Consider the following 20,443-nt stretch of genomic DNA (forward strand, 5'->3'; position numbering starts at 1 on the left):
GAGAGGACTGGTGTGTGGGGTCTGTATACAGGGGGAGAGGACTGGTGTGTGGGGTCTGTATACAGGGGGAGAGGACTGGTGTGTGTGGTCTGTATACAGGGGGAGAGGACTGGTGTGTGGGGTCTGTATACAGGGGAGAGGACTGGTGTGTGTGTGGTCTGTATACAGGGGAGAGGACTGGTGTGTGTGGGGTCTGTATACAGGGGGAGAGGACTGGTGTGTGTGGTCTGTATACAGGGGGAGAGGACTGGTGTGTGGGGTCTGTATACAGGGGGAGAGGACTGGTGTGTGGGGGGGTCTGTATACAGGGGAGAGGACTGGTGTGTGGGGTCTGTATACAGGGGGAGAGGACTGGTGTGGGGGGTCTGTATACAGGGGGAGAGGACTGGTGTGTGTGGGGGTCTGTATACAGGGGAGAGGACTGGTGTGTGGGGGGTCTGTATACAGGGGGAGAGGACTGGTGTGTGGGGGGTCTGTATACAGGGGGAGAGGACTGGTGTGTGGGGGGTCTGTATACAGGGGAGAGGACTGGTGTGTGTGGGGTCTGTATACAGGGGGAGAGGACTGGTGTGGGGGGTCTGTATACAGGGGGAGAGGACTGGTGTGTGTGGGGGTCTGTATACAGGGGAGAGGACTGGTGTGTGGGGGGTCTGTATACAGGGGGAGAGGACTGGTGTGTGTGGGGGTCTGTATACAGGGGAGAGGACTGGTGTGTGGGGGGTCTGTATACAGGGGGAGAGGACTGGTGTGTGGGGTCTGTATACAGGGGGAGAGGACTGGTGTGTGTGGGGGTCTGTATACAGGGGAGAGGACTGGTGTGTGGGGGGTCTGTATACAGGGGGAGAGGACTGGTGTGTGTGGGGGTCTGTATACAGGGGAGAGGACTGGTGTGTGGGGGGTCTGTATACAGGGGGAGAGGACTGGTGTGTGTGGGGTCTGTATACAGGGGGAGAGGACTGGTGTGTGTGGGGGTCTGTATACAGGGGAGAGGACTGGTGTGTGGGGGGTCTGTATACAGGGGGAGAGGACTGGTGTGTGTGGGGGTCTGTATACAGGGGAGAGGACTGGTGTGTGGGGGGTCTGTATACAGGGGGAGAGGACTGGTGTGTGGGGGGTCTGTATGCTTATTTGATGTTATGATTATGCTGCTCTCTGTCAGGTTCCTATAAGGTGTCAGGACGTGGCGGTCTATTTCTCCATGGAGGAGTGGGAGTATGTAGAAGGACACAAGGATCAGTACAAGGATGTGATGCTGGAGGATCAGCAGCCCCTCCCATCAGCAGGTAATAGACAGGACTATATACACACCTCCTCTCTGTATTATCTGGATGGAAAGAATGAATTCAGTCTCTGTATGTGTTCCCTCCAGTCAGATCCAGTAAGAGAACAGCACCAGAGAGATGTCCCCGTCCTCTTCTCCCACAGGATCAGGATCAGGTAGATGGAGATGTTCCCTATGATCTGTACATCCCACCTGACTTCTCCTACTGTCTGATGACTTTTACAATATTTCTCTCACATCTTATGAATCAGGGGGAAGATGAAAACAATATTAATGTTCCAGAGACAGATGTGAGTGGCGATAAGCAGTATAAGGAGAACATCACTACAGGGAAGGATCTGAAGTCTATTAATGATACAGACATAATGGTAAAAGAAGAAGAGGAGACAGATGACAGCAGTGATGAGCAGTATAAGGAGGACATCATTACAGGAAAGGATTGGAACTCTATTAATGATACAGACATAAGAGTAAAAGAAGAGACAGATGTAAGCGGTGATGAGCAGTATAAGGAGGACATCATTACAGGCAAAGGCCTGAACTGTTTTAATGATACAGACATAACGGTAAAAGAAGAAACAGATGTGAGCAGTGATGAGCAGTACAAGGAGGACATCTTAACTTGGAAGGATCTGAACTGTATCAATGCGATACACATAATAGTAAAAGAAGAAGAGACAGATGTAAGCGGTGATGAGCAGTATAAGGAGGACATCACTACAGGTAACCGCCCAGGTGAGTAGTGACCACTAAATGCAGAGAACAGTCACACATTCTCCTCAGTCACCGGCTGTAACTATAATGACCATCTTGTCGTCTATGTACTTGTACTATGTATGATCATGTTACCCACTCTGCAGATACAGCAACCAGGATCGGCTTTGCATAAACTATATGAACCAATCATTTATACATCCTACAAATACAGTATTGGGGGGGAACTACATGCTGGTGCTGTGTATGCACGCTCAGTTATACGTTACCTGCATGAACTATATGAACATACGGACACTTAGGGCTCTATTACACGGAGTGATAATCTGCAGATTCACCTGATTATCGTTCCATGTAATAAAGACAACAAGCAGCCGAAGAACCGATCATTGTCTGATCGCTGTCTATCAAACGTGTTTAGAAAACATTTAATATCGAGTGACCGGCGGCCGAGGAATGTGTACAGAAAATAAAGGTATATACTTACCTGTCTACACTCCTGTCCTCCTAGCTTCTTCCAGCTCACTTCAGCTGCTGCTGGCATGTCTGTAGCCGTGTGTGCAGGGACAGTCCGCTAAGTGACTGGCCCGCAGTGTTGTCCCATCTCGGTCAGTGATTGGCTGAGCGGCCTATCATCACTTCTCAGAATACTTTTGACGTGCCAGCAGCTGCTGCAGTGAGTGGGGAGAAGCTTGAGGGACACCAGGGAACGTGGACAGGTAAGTATACTTAATAATTTTACACTTTTTTAAAGCAAGGACTGCAGGGACATCGCTAACTATATATAATATTTTTTTATTTTTTAAACTACTGCTCAATATGTTAGCTTACTGGCCTATAGCTGGTATATTCTTATGGGGAATCTGTCACTAGGTTTTTGCTGTCCTAAATGAGGGCAGTATAAACTAGTAACAGAAATCCTGAGGTCTGTGTATTACTGACATCGTTCTGTTCAGCCGTTCTCCTTATATGCAGTAGAATAGGATTCTTGCCGCACCACTCCCCCTGCTGCTGATTGACAGCTAACTGCCTATACACAGCATGGATAGGTAACTGCCAATCACCAGCTGGTGGGCGGAGTTTTCTGCTTCTCGTGAATATCCAGGACTACTAAGCTCATGCACATACTGGAGAGGACTACTTATTGTCCATGTTATTTAGGAGGACATTTCTGGATCTGCTGCACAGAACAATGTAAGTGATGCATCATCCTGTTCAGCTTCTGTCACTAGTTTATGCCACCCTGAGATAGGACGCCATAAACCTACTGACAGTCTATTTAACACTTCTTGTGGATGAATAGTTCTTATTATCTTACATAAAAAAGAGTAACTTTCCATGTCTGCAATATGTTTAAGCTTCTATTACTGGGAAATAAGAGAAATGGTGTTTTCTCCTTTGCAGATGATTCTACCAGGAGCTCAGGGGGACATCAGATCTCCTCAGAGGATCATATCACACAAGATACATATGAGGAGCCGTCCACTATCCCAGATACACCCTCAGCCCCTCACAGCAAAGATCTCTCATCTCATCCTGTTACAATTACAGAAAAGCTTAAGTTTTCATGTTCGCAATGTAAAAAAATGTTTACCTATAAAAAAAATCTTGAGAGACATCAGAAAATTCACACTTTTCCCTGTTCAGAATGTGGGAAATGTTTTACACAGAAATCAAGTTTTCTTTCCCATCAAAAAATTCACACAGGAGTGAAACCATTTTCATGCTTAGAATGTGGAAAAAGTTTTACTTTGAAAGCAAATCTTCTGTGCCATCAAAAAATTCATACAGGGGAGAAGCCTTTTTCATGTTCAGAATGTGGAAAATGTTTTACTCAGAAATCGAAACTTGTTGAACATCAAAGAATTCACACAGGACACAAACCATTTTCATGTTCAGAATGTGGGCAGAGTTTTACACAGAAATCAACTCTTATTTACCATCAAAAAATTCACACAGGGGAGAAACCATTTTCATGTTTAGAATGTGGAACCTGTTTTGCTTTGAAAGCAAATTTCCTCTCCCATCAAAGGATTCACACAGGGGAGAAGCCATTTTGCTGTTCAGAATGTGGGAAGAGTTTTACTCAGAAAACAAAACTTGTTGCACATCAAAGAATTCACACAGGGGAGAAGCCATTTTCATGTTCAGAATGTGGAAAATGTTTTACTCTGAAATCAAATCTTGTTGAACATCAAAGAACTCACACAGGGGAAAAGCCATTTTTATGCTCCAAATGTGGGAAATGTTTTGCTCATAAATCAACTCTTTTTAAACATCAAAAAACTCACACAGGGGAGAAGTCATTTTAATGTCAAGAATGAAGTAAATGCTGTAAAGGAAAACTAGATCTTTATTTAAACACCAAAGAACTGGGCGATGCCGTAGTCATGCAAAGATTGCAGAAAGTTTTTTTTTTATTGCAACACAGAATTTTTTTCAAACCTTGGAGAATGCACACAGGGGAGAAGTCATTTTCGTACCTAGAATGTGAGAAGTGTTTCAAGGCGAAGCCTTGTCGAAAATCTGAGAATTCACACAGGGGTGGAGCATTTTTCATGTTCAGCATGTAGGCAATGTTATACTGTGAAAGCAAATTTTATTAAACATAAGAAAATTCAAACAAGACTGAAGCAATTTTCAGGTTCTCTATGTGAGCAATGTTTTATTGTGAATTCAACACTTGTTGAACACCAGCAAAATCACACAGGGGAGGAGACATTTTTATGAGATAAAAGAACAGTTTAACCCCTAGACGACCTAGGACGTACCGGTACGCTCTTCTATGAGCGGAGCGCGCTTCATAGCAGGTGGGGGCCGGCTGCAATCAGCTGCAGCCGGCACCTCACCGTTAATGACACGCTGCAGCGATCGCGTGACATTACCTCCTTAAATGCCGCGATCACAGCACGCCCGCGGCGTTTAAGTGTAAGTGAAAGGGGGAGTCCCCTGTTACTTACCGATCGGGACCCCGCAGTCAGACCTCTGGAGGTCTCTCACCTGCCTCCGTGCGGTCCAATCCACGCTCTGGTCACTGAGCCTGCACAGGCAGGCTCAATGAGCAGAGCGCCGATAACACTGATCAATGCTATGCCTATGGCATAGCAATGATCAGTGTAAAAATCAAAGTAGTGTATGTACAAGTCCCCCAAAGGGACTTCAAATGTATAAAAAAAAAAAGTTAAAATCACTGCCCCAAAACCCCTCCCCCAATAAAAGTTTAAATGACCCCCCTTTCCCATTATATAAATAAAACATATAAAAATAAATAAACATATAATATACCGTAGCGTGCGTAATTGTCCGATCTATTAAAATATAACAAGCGTCATTGCGAACAGTGAACGGCGTAGACGAAAAGAGGGAAAAAGTGCGCGGATTACCGATTTTATGTTACATTATATATTAACAAAAATAATAAAAAGTGATCAAAACGTCCGATCTTCACAATATGGTATTAATAAAAACTAGAGATCATGGCGGAAAAAGTGACTCCCCATACAGCCCCATAGGTGAAAAAATAAAACTCTTATAAGCGTCACAATAGGCCCATTTTATTAATAATGAATTGAAAAAAAAATTCATTAAAAAAATATATATAACATTAGAGAATCATGTCGCTGTTACCATATAGTGCATTACGTAGACACAGGAATCCCCCAAACGTTACCATATTGCATTCTTTTTTACGATTTCACCAATTTATATCTTCATAAATAATATATTTGGGATTCCATCATACATGTTATGGTAAAATGAAAGACGCCATTACAAAGTACAACTAGTCCAGTGCTCTTCCCCACTAACTCACCTCTCCACCGTCACAGAAGAACATCTCTCCAAACTACTCTCCACATCACATCTCACCACCTGCGCACTTGACCCTATACCATCCCACCTTATCCCCAACCTCTCCTTAACACTTGTCCCAGCACTAACACATCTCTTCAATCTATCACTAACTTCTGGAATCTTCCCATCTCCATATAAACATGCAACCATCACACCCATCCTTAAAAAACCATCCCTTGACCCTACTTCCTTATCCAGCTATCGCCCCATCTCGCCTCTCCCTTTTGCCTCAAAACTCCTAGAACAGCATGTCTATCACAAACTATCCTCCCACCTTTCATCCAACTCACTTTTTGACTCTCTGCAATCTGGCTTCTGCCCCCACCACTCCAAAGAAACTGCCTTAACCAAAGTGGCCAATGACCTGCTAACTGCCAAAACCTCACGCATATATTCTGTCCTCCTTCTCCTTGACCTTTCTCTCCTCTTACAAATTCTTTTATCCCTTGGCGTCACTTGCTCAGCCCTCTTCTGGATCTCCTCTTACCTCTCCAACCGCACTTTTAGTGTCTCACACCACCTCCTCTCCTCGTCCGCTCACAGTTGGTTTTCCCCAAGGCTCTGTACTTGGGCCTCTTCTCTTCTCCATCTATACTTCTGGCCTGGGACCTATCATAGAGTCCCACGGCTTCAGCTACCACCTCTACGCCGATGACACTCAGATCTACCTCTCTGGTCCGGATGTCACCTCTTTGCTATCTAGGATTCCAGAGTGTCTGTCGGCCATATCCTCCTTCTCCTCCCGCTTTCTAAAACTCAACATGGACAAAACGAAACTTAACATTTTTCCTTCATCCCGCTCTACCCCGCCGTATAATCTGTCAATCTCTATCAATGGCTGCACTCTGTCCCCCAAGTCCACTGCCTTGGGGTCACCTTTGACTCTGCCCTGTCCTTTAAACCGCATATTCAGGCCCTGACCACCTCCTGCCGCTTTCACCTCAAAAACATTTCCAGAATCTGATCTTTTCTCACCCCTGACTCTACCAAACTGCTGGTACATGTTTTCATTATTTCCCGCGTAAACTACTGTAACATCCTCCTCTCTGACCTTCCTTCTAACTCCCTTACTCCCCTCCAGTCTATCCTTAACTCTGCCGCCCGACTAATCCACTTTTCCCCTCACTTTGCCTCTGCCTCTCCCCTCTGCCAATCCCTCCACTGGCTCCCCATTGCCCAACGTATTCACTTTAAATTATTGACCATGACTTACAAGGCCGTCCACAACCTGTCCCCTCCGTACATCTCTGACCTGATATCCCGCTACCGTCCCTCACGCAACCTTCGATCCTCCAGTGACCTCCGTTTGCGCTCCACCTTGTTCGTACCTCGCACAACCACCTTCAAGACTTTGCCTGAGCCTCCCCCATACTCTGGAACTCGCTACCCCGACACATTCAGCTCTCATCCACTATCAAGTCCTTCAAAAGTAACCTGAAAACCCATCTCTTCAAACAAGGCTACAACATACAATAACTCTGCATCACACTTGACTGGCTGCACTTTACCTCCTGTTTCTCTCCCATTACGTTATAGATTGTAAGCCCTCGCGGGCAGGGTCCTGCTCCCCATGTATCAGTCTGCCATCTGCCTTCATGTAATGTGTTTTGATCTTGTATTGTTCTTGTTTGTTACCCTTGTCGCCTGTATAGCGCTCTGGAATTAAGTGCGCTTTATAAATTAATAATAATAATACTCCTGTAACAAACAAGCCCCCACACGGCCCTGTAGATAGAAAACTGAAAGTACTAGAGCTCTTAGAAGGGGGGGAAGGAAAAACTAAAGCGCAAAGATCAAAATTTGCGCGGTCCACTGGGTCATTTTGGGCCTGGTCCTCAAAGGGTTAAAAGATTCACAGAGCTTTGTCGCAAAGTTTGGGTTCTTACAATCCAAATCTTAAACAAAGTTTATTGAAAAGGCTAAACAATTGCAGCTACAATAGTGGGACTTTAGGGGCTCTTTTGCCGCCAAAATCGGCGTCAATTTTTTTTTTTCCTCTGAAAAAAAAAAGCAATCTTTTTTATGTCCTATTGGTTTTTATGGGAGAAGCGGGACCCATCCTATAATAAAAGTTTAAATCCACCCCCCTTTTAAAAATAAATTAAAAAAAAACATGCCGTGAATCACCCGAGCTATTAAATTATCACATTCCTGATCTTGCACAGTAAACGGTGTAAGCGCAAAATCCCGCCACATATACGCAAGCAAGGTACAGATAGAAAGTACAGATCATGGCGCAAAAAATGACACCTCACCAGCCGGATAGACCAAGGGATAAAGGCGTTATAAGGAGGGGAATAGAGCAATTTTAAGAACCATTTAGTTTTTTTATAAAGGTTTTTAAGTTTTTGAAAACTCAAAATAAAAGTTGCATATCGTTGTAATGGTAACAATGTGTGGCAGCAGCATAAATGTTATTGGCAATGATACTTATCCTGCTGCCAGATCCTGCTGCCAGATTTTGTTTTAGAACAGGCCACCTGACAAGTGACTCACTGGCTAAACTTCACCCAGGAGAGCTGTGGACACTGGTGGATCACTGGTGTACAATGACGCTCTTGGTGTTGTTGAGGTGCAGTGGAAATCAGCCGACAAGGAGGCTAGGCATTGGGATTAAGCAGTCACTTTACTGGAACATCAGGTACAATGGGTAAAAGTCCTCTATCTGTGGACTATCTTGAAAATGAGTAGGCGTAGATATCACTTGCGCCGTGGTGTACTGTGCTTGTTGAGTGGGGATTGTGGTTCAGGTAAAGCTCCTGGTCTGTATACCTCGCTCCAGCCTAATGCTGCGTTTACACGTAACCATTATCGTGCGAATTCGAACGATAATTATACATGTAAACGCAGCGAACGATCAACGACGAGCGAGAAATCGTTCATTTTGATCTGTGAACATGTTCTCAAATCGTCGTTGATCGTTTGCAAAAAATTCCCAGATTGTTCCGTGTGAACAGCCGTGCACCAATTTAACCAATGTGGGAGATGTTGCCTATGTCATATATGTTTTGCCTTGGATAGACAAATAAAGCCGACTGCGGCCAGTTTAAACCATACAGCAGTGACTAGACTAAAGTTTGTGGTGTGCCAACCATGTCAGACCCAGGAGATGGGGATCCCAGTGAGGGCGTAACCCCCAGAAAGTCACACACTGTAAATAGAAACAGGGTTAGATTTATCAACCATGGTGTAAAGTGAAACTGGCTCAGTCGCCCCTAGCAACCAATCAGATTCCACCTTTCATTCCTCACAGACTCTTTAGAAAATGAAAGGTGGAATCTGATTGGTTGCTAGGGGCAACTGAGCCAGTTTCACTTTACACCATGGTTGATAAATCTCCCCCCATAAGTTATAAAGTGGAATGGTGATCTGCTCAATGGGAAACACTCTCAAAGTCCTTGAGAAATCACTTGTAATTAGCATCCTTTATAATACGGAGTGCTCCTTTAACATTTCAGAGTCACGTGACACAGCTCCTATATTACAGTTCTCCTGTAAATCAGAGTCTGGTGACTGCCATAGAGGTGATGAGATACTAGAAGAGTTCTGGCATTGTAAATCTGTGTCCTTTGAATAGGAAGTCCCTGTTTGTAGATAGAGTTCCTCTAGCACATAGCAAGTAGCGTCTATTAGGGTCTCAGCATAAACTAGTCACCAAACTGTATCCTTCATAAACAGATGGTAGTAGCTATCATGGTAGTAGCGTGCTTTTGAACGAACCCCAACAAAACAAATCGCCTCATAACAATAGGAAGTTTTACTGCAACATACATGGTGTAATGACCAGGCACTTTCCTTAAAGGGGATCTCCAGACGTTAAAAAAAATTAAACTTCTGCAGAAGCATATAGCATTATTTACCTGTCTATCCCAGTTTTGAAACTACCAAAAATCCATTTGCTTGGGGGTTACTCTGTATTGTGTGTTTCTGTCCATCCTGGTTTAGCATTTCCCAGAATGCAATGCTTTCCCTCAGCCAATCATCACCGCCCCCCCTCCCCCCCCCCGCTAAATCACAATCAGTGAAATCTGTGCAGCAGCTGCTTCTGGCTGGTCAGAGATGGTGAATTAGTCAGGGGATTGGGTGATCCAGCCGCTCCTCCTGTGACATCACGCCCTGCCCCCTGTCTGCATCATCAGCCTGTGCTCAGCAAACACACACAATGTGAGACAGAGGCATGGAATATTTGTCTCCTGAAGTTGGAGAGCAGAAGGAGCAGGAGACAATGTGAGTTGGCACAGAGGCCATTTTTCTTCACTTCCTGGATTTCTATCAGCTACTAGTGTGGCAGAACCGTACAGATACAGTAATACATTGTATAGACACATCTATATAACTTTTAATGTACTTTTAGCAGAAAAAGTTTCTCTTATCTGGAGTTTCCCTTTAAACTTTACCTGTTTCAAACATGGCACAACTTTAAAACTTTGTATAGTTTGGCCTACATAACCTAAAGCTGAACTGCCTTAAAGGGGTTGTCCAGCGAAAATCCACTGGTGTCAGAAAGTTTATATAGATTTGTAAATTACTTTTATTTAAAAATCTCACATCTTCCTGTACTTATCAGCTGCTGTATGTCCTACAGGCAATGTTTTATTTTTTAGTCTGACACAGCTCTCTCTGCTGACATCTCTGGCAAAGGCAGGAACTGTCCAGAGCAGGAGACGCTTTCTATGGGAATTCTAAGTCTCAGCCACAGATGTCAGCAGAAAGCACTGTGTGTCAGACTGAAAATAAAACATTTCCTGCAGGACATGCAGCAGGTGAAACGTACAGGAAGATGTGAGAATTTTAAATAGAAGTAAATTACAAATCTATATAAACTTTCTGACACCAGTTGATTTGAAATAAACTGATTTTAACTGGACAACCCCTTGAATAGTGTAAACCAGAGGCAGACAATTACCAGGGGTCAGAAAGTTATATGGATTTCTCAATTACTTAAATGAAAAAAAAATCTCCAGTCTTTCAGTACTTATCAGCTGCTGCATGTCCTGCAGGAAGTGGTGTATTCTTTCCAGTCTGACACAGTGCTCTCTGCTGCCACCTCTGTCCATGTCAGGAACTGTAAAGAGCAGCTGCAAATCCCTGAGTCTGCATGTGGGGAGAGGGAACTATGAGGGGGTCCCAATGCACATGTGGGGGGTGGAGAGGCTCTGTAATGAGATCCTGTATCGGCTACCTTTTCTACCTATATGCCTCCTAACAACTCTATTCTGCTGTCTATTAAAGGGGTTCTCCAGCATTAAACAAGCATGTGATAGTGCTAATAATAATGGTAGTCTCTCAATAAGTTAAAACACGAGGAGATTTATCAAACATGGTGTAAAGTAAAACTGGCTCAGTTGCCCCTAGCAACCAATCAGATTCCACCTTTCATTCCTCACAGGCTCTTTAGAAAATGAAAGGTGGAATCTGATTGGTTGCTAGCGGCAACTAAGCCAGTTTCATTTTTACACCATGTTTGATAGATCTCCCCCACTAAGTACAAAGATACAGATCCAATACAGATATCAAAATCACTAAAAGCAGCCCCCCCCCCCCCCCCAAACTATAAAAAAAAATCTCCAAAAAAAATAACGAGGCTCTTGGTTACTATTTGCAAATAGTGTGAACCATCCCACCACGATAAGGTGACCTCATGCCGGGATGGACCCTACACTGTACTATCACCTCTCCATGGTGTATAATAAGCCAATGGTCTGGGCATGCAGGGCCCAACTAATACTGGCAAATATAATAATAACCACCTGAGGGGGGAGGGGTGGAGTGCATGGTCCTTATTTTGCCATTGCGGTGAGCTGTTGTACTTTTTGTGTTTTTGTGTGTTTGCAATTTCAGCCATAACAATGTGTTCCTGCCTAGTGTGAATTGTGTTCTAGGAGAGCTGACCAAACTTGCCTTTTTTTGCTTTTTTTTTTTTTTTTTTTTTTTTATTATATTGTTATATTGTTTATATAAAATCAAAACTCTAATCACAATATCAATACTGCAAACAATAACAATATAAATAATATAAAAAATGCTTATAAAGTATTAAAAACATTTTTGAAAAAAGTATAAAACATAAGCCTATATCTTATTTGCAGCAATGCAGGGCCCTTGAATGCTGCGTATACAATCTCTGAGTTCCTGATTTCAAATGTTAGTTGAAATTGCCACTTTTAAGATATACAGTGTATATACTGTGTATGTATATATATATATATATATATATATATATATATATATACATACACACTAAGGCCATTGTAAGTTGAGGGATCACTGGTCGGTCACTTGCTAGGTGGTGAGGTGTGACTCCACTCCGGTGGTGGATGGCCGAGATACAGCCGGAGTTGAGGTGTTATGTTGTGACGCCAGTGCCGGTTGGGCACACAGGTGTGATGGCACGCCTGCTTTTATTTTACAAGGCCGGTTGTACCTTTTTCCCCTGTGGTCAGCGTCCTGCCGGGCTGCTATGGGGTCCCTTGGGTAAGTGTGATCATGGATGGCCAGAGTGGTGTAGTGACCCTACTGGACTATCAGAACTGTCACCCACAGAAAAGGGAAGTGTCCCAAGGTTGTGGTGTGTGCTGTGTCGGTGTAAGGTGAAAGATCACAGAGTCTCTTTATCATAAATAAAGCTGTTTTTTTACTGCAAAGTGCTTGCTTGCAGTAGGTTACAAGATTATAACGTTTCTCTTGATAAAGCACTGGATAATACACTTGATAACACTTGGTAGACAGATACTTGGTAATACAGCAACCAAATCTGCTATAGGAATACAGTGTTGGATATAGTTGTACTGACTGAGTAGGTTGTAGAGTGGTGCAGAGAGGAGGATGTCGTGAGAGTCTCAACCCAAGTAGTACTGTGCTCTGCAGGGATGTTGGAGGATGAGGTAAAATACTTAGAACAGGGGTCTCAAACTCAATTTACTTGGGGGCCGCTGGAGGTAGAGTCTGGGTGAGGCTGGGCCGCATCAGGGTTTCCACAAGAAAAGCTCTTACAAAAACATTCCAATGTCATCAAATGTAATTATTATTATTCAGATTCAAATGTCTGTATTGACAGTTCCTTAACATTTAACTTTCTGAACATGAAAGTTACACCAGGTGACTCACAGGGGACGTCTTCATTGATCGGAGTTCTTCCCTTTTCATCATCTTCTCCTTCTCTCCTGGGCCATTGTGAGAACTTCTTCGAGCCACGAATCCACAGAATCTACCAGAGAAACAAATTAGGCTCCTCACACTGGCACCATCCTCATCTCTCTACTAACTGCACATCTGTATTGGCCCCTTTACACCCTCATTTAGTAGGTAGGCTGACTCTATCTGATCCACCTTATAGAATATGCCCCCCTCTGTGTACAGATGGCCCCTTGCTCAGTCTTCCATATAGATGGCCCCATGTGCATCTCCTTGGGAGCCCCTCTCTGTGTAGTCCCCCTATAGTAGATGCCCCCATGTAGTCCCCTCCTTATATTTCCCCCCATATAGATGCCTCCTTTATATTGCCCCCCTTATCTCCCCCCCATATAGATGCCTCCTTTATGTTGCCCCCCTTATCTCCCCCCCCCATATAGATGCCTCCTTTATGTTGCCCCCTTATCTCCCCCCCATATAAATGCCTCCTTTATGTTGCCCCCTTATCTCCCCCCCATATAGATGCCTCCTTTATGTTGCCCCCTTATCTCCCCCCCATATAGATGCCTCCTTTATGTTGCCTCCCTTATCTCCCCCCCCAGATAGATGCCTCTTTTATGTTGCCCCCTTCTTAACTTTTCCCCCATATAGATGCCTCCCTTATCTTTCCCCCCAAATAAATGCCCCCCCTCTTTGTAGATGTTGTCCCCATATCTTGTACCCCGCAAAGTAGATAAAGAGCAAAACAAAAAAACAACTCACCTAACACATCGATCCCACGTCGCAGCTCCCTTCTTACGGACGGCCCCCGGCTGATGCTGCCTCCCTGCGGGTGTCCCCGGGATTCCCGGGCAGCCCGCGCACCAGGGAGCTGTGTGCGCCAGGCTGTTACTTCCGGGTCAGCGCTCCCTGACTCGGAAGCAACAGCCGCTGCGCACACAGCTCCCTGATGCGCGTGCTGCCCGGGAATCCCGGGGACACCCGCAGGGAGGCAGCATCAGCCGGGGGCCGTCCAACACAGACTCTTGTGACCGCAAGCAAAACACTGCTTGCGGTCACAAGAGTGATCGATCAATGGGCCGGGCGGCGGAGGGGGGCCGCCGGGCAGTAAAGTGGTGGGGGCCGCAAACTTGTGTCCCGCGGGCCGCAGTTGGCCCGCGGGCCGCGAGTTTGAGACCCATGACTTAGAAGAACAACACCTGTGCCCGTGTATTGACCTTTGAATAGTCTTCACACCACCTTATGCCCACTAGACTCGGCTGAACCTTCCTAGAGGGTGACACAGGCCCCAGACCTTGTTACCTGGGATGAGCGGAATGCTGAGGGTTCCCTGCTGACACCCGCGCTGCGAGATAGAGTTCCTAGGCTTACAGCTACTTTTCTCTATCCGGATCAGTTCCTAGCATCTGCGGTTTTTGTGGATACTGTCCTGCTCTGTTACTCTCCTTGTCCATGGCGTGGGTTGAGGTTATCTCTGACTTTTCCTCTCCTGAGAGGGTTTTAACACTGCATAGTGTTGTGTAGCATCACTAATAAGAAACTGTTGGCTGGGTACTGTCTTACATCCTACCCGTATGGGGTTATAGCTATGACTGATCCTTGATGGTACGGGGACCTGGCAATGGTCCAGGGCCCAGAGCGAACCACTGTGGAGAGCTGTCTAGCTTGCGTCCTTCCTCTACAATGTCCAGCACGAAAGACTCACGCACACACTCACATACAGTCACCCATGTGATTTCCTATCTCCCAGCATCTTAAGTGCGCTGTGAGTGGGTGAAGAGTCCAAACAGAAGAAGTAAAGAGAGCGGTGATAGAAGAGAAGATAAACCGTTTCCTGTTGGTCCGCAGATCTATGTGACATACAAAGAAACAATAACCCTTTACAAACTTCGGCTGTGGAGCATCTGAGCATACATATCTAATACAGCGACATCTAGTGGTGAAACTTTATCACTACTTTCATCCCCACACAAGTACAATAAGTACAGGCTTTTACGAAGGGTGTATATAATTGTAACACCCGTGGTAGGACACCACAAATATATACTTATATTTGTTAAGCGAAAGACCGGGTGGTGTCTCTATTATTTGGACAAAGTTCTATTAGTAAGCGATATTACAGATGATACTGTACATGTCCTCATAGTATAGTGTGGTTATCATATGGTGGATGACTCACCGCTCCTGTAGTCCATCAGGAAGTGGGTAGTTGTGGACCTTGTAGTAAATGCTGGAGCTGGCGATGTCTCTGTATCCGCAGATGTTGGCTGTATATGTGCGGCAGGATCACACGCTGTCAGGTAGCGTTCACCTCTCTAGCGCACGGCGTCCACGCATGCTGATCGGGACTTCACTCAGGGCTCCCCCTCTATCACCGCCTGGTAAGGTTTCAGCGCGCGGCCTGGATCCGTCACGAGTGCTGTGATGCTGTTACAGGTCGGCTGTACAGGTCTGGATAGCGGCATATATTTCAGGATACAAATAGCTTATGTTTTAAAGGTAGCTTCACATGTACCGGATTCACAGCAGATTTGCGAAATCCGCTGCGAATCCCGTTAGTGTGAAGTTCAATGGGGTTACATACCCACAGCAGAATGAAAATTTCACTGTGGGTGTGTAACCCCATTGAACTTCACACCTAGCCCCTTTAAACCCCCCCCCCCCCCCCCCCCCCCCCCGCAGCATACATCACCTGCTCGGTGCAGCGGCTGCATGTGAGGCTCCCGGATCACGCTCAGCCAATCAGTGCACGGCACTGATTTTGTATATGCGTTTTGTATATTCTTTATATTGTTATTGTTTGCATAATTGATATTGTGATTTGCTTTTTAAATTTTATATAAACAACAAGACGCGTTGTGCTGTGTCCAGCAAATCCTATAGAGGGGGGAGAGGCCGAGGGAGATGAGTGAGCAGGCAGAAGAGACATGAAGGTCAGCTGTTTGTAGACTGTCTGGGCACCTAAAACGCTGGATTCAGGGGTCAGAAAGGTCAGTGCTTATCTAGGAACTTGCTGAGAGAAGATTGCGTTGTGCTGTGCAGGACTGCTCCGTGCTCACTCACTCCTCTCAGCCCCTCCCCTCTCCATAGAGCATAATGGACACAGAAATCCTGCTTCTTCTGAAGTGAGGGGGGACCTAGGAAAACAGCTTTTTCAGTACAGAAGAAAACTCTTTTGGTAAATAAAACCTATTACAGAGTTTATTAAAACTGCTTGTACTATAGATATTTATTGTTTTCAGAAAAATGACAGTTACACTTTAAGGCTAGGTTCACAATATGTAACTGTGCGGCTGTATTTTTTATGCGGCTGTAAATGTGCGGATGAAACTACGGCCGTGGGAAAAAATAGACATGCGGCTCAAAACATACGGTCATTTACTTGGAAATCTGGTTCAACTAAAAATAACAAATAAAATCTTAAGAAAGTGATGCAAACACCTCTGGATGCATCTGGGAAAGCAGGGAAACAGTTTACATGAATCGCTATTACCGGGGTTTGCAATCCTCTGCAGTAATGTCGATGCCTCTCATGGTTAATATATTAAAATAATAAAACACATTTTAGTTGTAATAAAGTCCCTTTCGTTGTTCAATAATTAAATTTAAACTAATCCATCATTTTGCAATTAAATATACTGTTAAAATAAATATATATATAAATAAATGTATATTTATATATATAATTATTTTTTGACAGTATATTTAATTGCACAATGATGGATTCGTTTAAATTAAATAATTGAACAACGAAACTGATTTTATTTCAACAAAAATATGTTTTATTAATTAAATATTAATTAGTACAGGAAGCTCCATAAGCCGTTAATTCATATGCCGGCAATAGAGCTTTCTGTACTAATCATCACTTTACTTTAATGAAAACATCAAATGTTTCTTCTAATTATGTTATCACAATAGCATTATTAGAAGAAACATTTAGAATTATATGTGCGCTCAGCTGATTGGCTGATCGGCTCAGCGCACATATAATTAGCCGGTCCGCAGCACAGTGACTTCATTGTGCTGCGGACCAGCGAAGAGACAAGATCGGGGTGAGTATAGAGCTCTCCCCACCCCCTCCCCAGCACTGCACCCCTCCCAGCAAGGAAGGGGGGGTCACTTAACCCCTTATTTGCTGGGATGGGTGCAGTCTGACATCAGTCTGGCCCCCAAGGGGTTAAGGGGGATACAATACATCCTTCCTTAACCCCTTGGGGGCCAGACTGTAAGCAGCGATCTGTAAAGATGCTGCATACTGTAAGGTGCACAACACCGCTCACAATGATGGGTGTTGTGCTCCTGTTTGTGTGTTTTTTGTGTGTTTCTCCCTTTTTGTTTTTCAGATATCGGTATCCTAGGGATTACATCGGATTCCGTGGACTACGTCGATGACCAGCGTTTTTTTTTTTTTTTTAATAAAATGGTCAATGAGGGGTGTGGGGGTGTTTTTATTTGAATAAAAATTTTTTTTAACTTGTGTCTTGTCTTTATTTCTTTACTTTATAGACTTAGTAGTGGAAGCCGTCTAATAGACGGAATCCATTACTAAGTTGGGGCCTAGTGTTAGCCGGTATAAAATGGCTAACACTAACCCCCCATTATTACCCCAGTACCCAATGGCACCAGGGGTACTGGGAAGAGCCGGGTGCCAGTGGTCCCGGAGCGTCAAAATTGGCGCTCCTGGACCGGGCGACAGCAGGCTGGTAAGATTTAGGCTGGGGAGGGCCTAAACCAATGGCTCTTCCCACCCTGGTGTTACCAGGCTGCTGTCGTTTGGTTTTTAACCCTGCTGGTTATAAAAATAGGGGGGACCCTATGCGTTTTTAATTATTTATTTATTTTAAAAAAAAAACGCATAGGGTCCCCCCTATTTTTATAACCAGCCGGGTTAAAAACCAAACGACAGCAGCCTGGTAACACCAGGGTGGGAAGAGCCATTGGTTTAGGCCCTCCCCAGCCTAAATCTTACCAGCCTGCTGCCGCCCGGTCCAGGAGCGCCAATTTTGACGCTCCGGGACCACTGGCACCCGGCTCTCCCTAGTACCCCTGGTGGCATTGGGTACTGGGGTAATAATGGGGGGTTAGTGTTAGCCATTTTATACCGGCTAACACTAGGCCCCAACTTAGTAATGGATTCTGTCTATTAGACGGCTTTCACTACTAAGTCTATAAAGTAAAGAAATAAAGAGAAGACACAAGTTAAAAAAATTTTTTATTCAAATAAAAACACCCTCACACCCCTCATTGACCATTTTATTTAAAAAAAAAAACAACAAAAAAACGCTGGTCATCGACGTAGTCCACGTAATCCGACGTAATCCCCAGGATACCGATATCTGAAAAACAAAAAGGGAGAAACACACAAAAAACACACAAACAGGAGCACAACACCCATCATTGTAAGCGGTGTTGTGCTCCTTACAGTATGCAGCATCTTTACAGATCGCTGCTTACAGTCTGGCCCCCAAGGGGTTAAGGGAGGATGTATTGCATCCCCCTTAACCCCTTGGGGGCCAGACCGATGTCAGACTGCACCCATCCCAGCAAGGAAGGGGTTAAGTGACCCCCCTTCCTTGCTGGGAGGGGTGCAGTGCTGGGGAGGGGGTGGGGAGAGCTCTATACTCACCCCGATGTTGTCTCTTCGCTGGTCCGCAGCACAATGAAGTCACTGTGCTGCGGACCGGCTCTTTATATGTGCGCTCAGCCGATCAGCCAATCAGCTGAGCGCACATATAATTCTAAATGTTTCTTCTAATAATGCTATTGTCATAACATAATTAGAAGAAACATTTGATGTTTTCATTAAAGTAAAGTGATGATTAGTACAGAATGCTCTATTGCTGGCAATATGAATTAACGGCTTATGGAGCTTCCTGTACTAATTAATATTTAATGAATAAAACACATTTTCGTTGAAATAAATTCAGTTTCGTTATTCAATAATTTAATTCTAACGAATCCATCATTGTGCAATTAAATATACTGTCAAAAAATAAATATATATATATATATATATATAAATATACATTTATTTATATATCTATTTATTTTAACAGTATATTTTATTGCAAAATGATGGATTCGTTAGAATTAAATTATTGAACAACGAAAGGGACTTTATTACAACGAAAATGTGTTTTATTAATTTAATATATTAACTATTAGAGGCATCGGCATTCGGCATCATTGCCGGCTATTTTTGAAGTACTCCGTACGGACCGCCTGTCAATCCACGGCCGCGTTTCCAGCCGCAAACAATGGTCTTGTTCATTTTTTACGGGTCCGTTTACGATAGGGCCGTAGATTCATACATAGTGTGCACTGTGCAGCCGTATATCCTATACTTTCCAGCGTACGCATGAACCACCAAAAATACCGCCGCACAATTACAGCCGCACACTTACATAGTCTGAACCTGGCCTAAAGGGGTACTCTGGGCAAAATGTATTTTTTATATGTTATTACATAAGGAAAGTTAGACAAATCTGTAATATACATTAATTATGGGAAATGCACATATAGTGCTATTTCACTTAATTTAGTAGATAAGGCAGGCTTACTTCCTAAAAAAAAAAAAAAAAATGTGACGTCACGTCTCAAGTGTGTGCACCAGCAGGGGGCGCATGTAGAAGTATAGAATTAGACGTAGATGAATCAGTGCCTTTCCCTCCCTCCCCGTGCTTGTAATGTTCCTCTGTCCCATGCCACTCCCACATCCCACTTCTGCAGAAGCATATAGCCTTACTTACCTATCTATTCCATTTTTGAAACTACGAAAAATCTCTTTGCTTTAGGGGGGGTTTGTTCTGTGTTTCTGTACTTCCTGGTTGAGCAGTTGTACACAGTACTACAGGTTCCAGAATGCACTGCTTTCCCTCAGCTGTTTATCACAGTCCTCCACCCTGCCTATTCCCCACCCAAATCTGTTGCAGAACATCTAGGCTGTGTTCACACATTGCAGTTTCATTGTGTTACTGAATTATTTGCCGTAATTTATGATTTCATTGTGGTCCCACCCACACAGCACGCTGTATTCTCTACCTGTAAGACCACACAACGCTGTATTCTCTACCTGTAACACCACACAGCACGCTGTATTATCTACCTGTAACACCACTATATTCTCTACCTGTAACACCACACAGCACGCTGTATTCTCTACCTGTAACACCACACAGCACACTGTATTCTCTACCTGTCACACCACTGTATTCTCTACCTGTAACACCACACAGCACACTGTATTCTCTACCTGTAACACCACACAGCACGCTGTATTCTCTACCTGTAACACCACACAGCACACTGTATTCTCTACCTGTAACACCACACAGCATGCTGTATTCTCTACCTGTAACACCACACAGCGCTGTATTCTCTACCTGTAACACCACACAGCACACTGTATTCTCTACCTGTAACACCACACAGCGCTGTATTCTCTACCTGTCACACCACTGT

The 20,443-nt window shown here is 44.3% G+C and overlaps 2 protein-coding genes across 2 annotated transcripts in view; both read left to right on the forward strand.

The window, feature by feature from the left end:
* Window positions 1–1,341: 1,341 nt before the first annotated feature.
* The window catches only part of LOC138786612 (uncharacterized), a 324,608-nt gene continuing 305,506 nt past the window's right edge, over window positions 1,342–20,443 (forward strand). Inside the window, exons 1-2 of the mRNA XM_069963593.1 lie at window positions 1,342–1,437; window positions 1,534–2,017. Coding sequence (XP_069819694.1) covers window positions 1,648–2,017 — 370 coding nt within the window. The 5' untranslated portion in view covers window positions 1,342–1,437; window positions 1,534–1,647. The remainder of the gene's footprint in view (window positions 1,438–1,533; window positions 2,018–20,443) is intronic.
* Window positions 3,346–4,624, forward strand: LOC138787589 (zinc finger protein OZF-like). Its single transcript, XM_069964935.1, has one exon. The coding sequence runs from the start codon at window positions 3,346–3,348 to the stop codon at window positions 4,306–4,308; it is 963 nt and encodes a 320-aa protein (XP_069821036.1). The 3' UTR covers window positions 4,309–4,624.

Source organism: Dendropsophus ebraccatus, chromosome 3 (assembly GCF_027789765.1).
Source record: "Dendropsophus ebraccatus isolate aDenEbr1 chromosome 3, aDenEbr1.pat, whole genome shotgun sequence".
Lineage (NCBI taxonomy): Eukaryota > Metazoa > Chordata > Amphibia > Anura > Hylidae > Dendropsophus > Dendropsophus ebraccatus.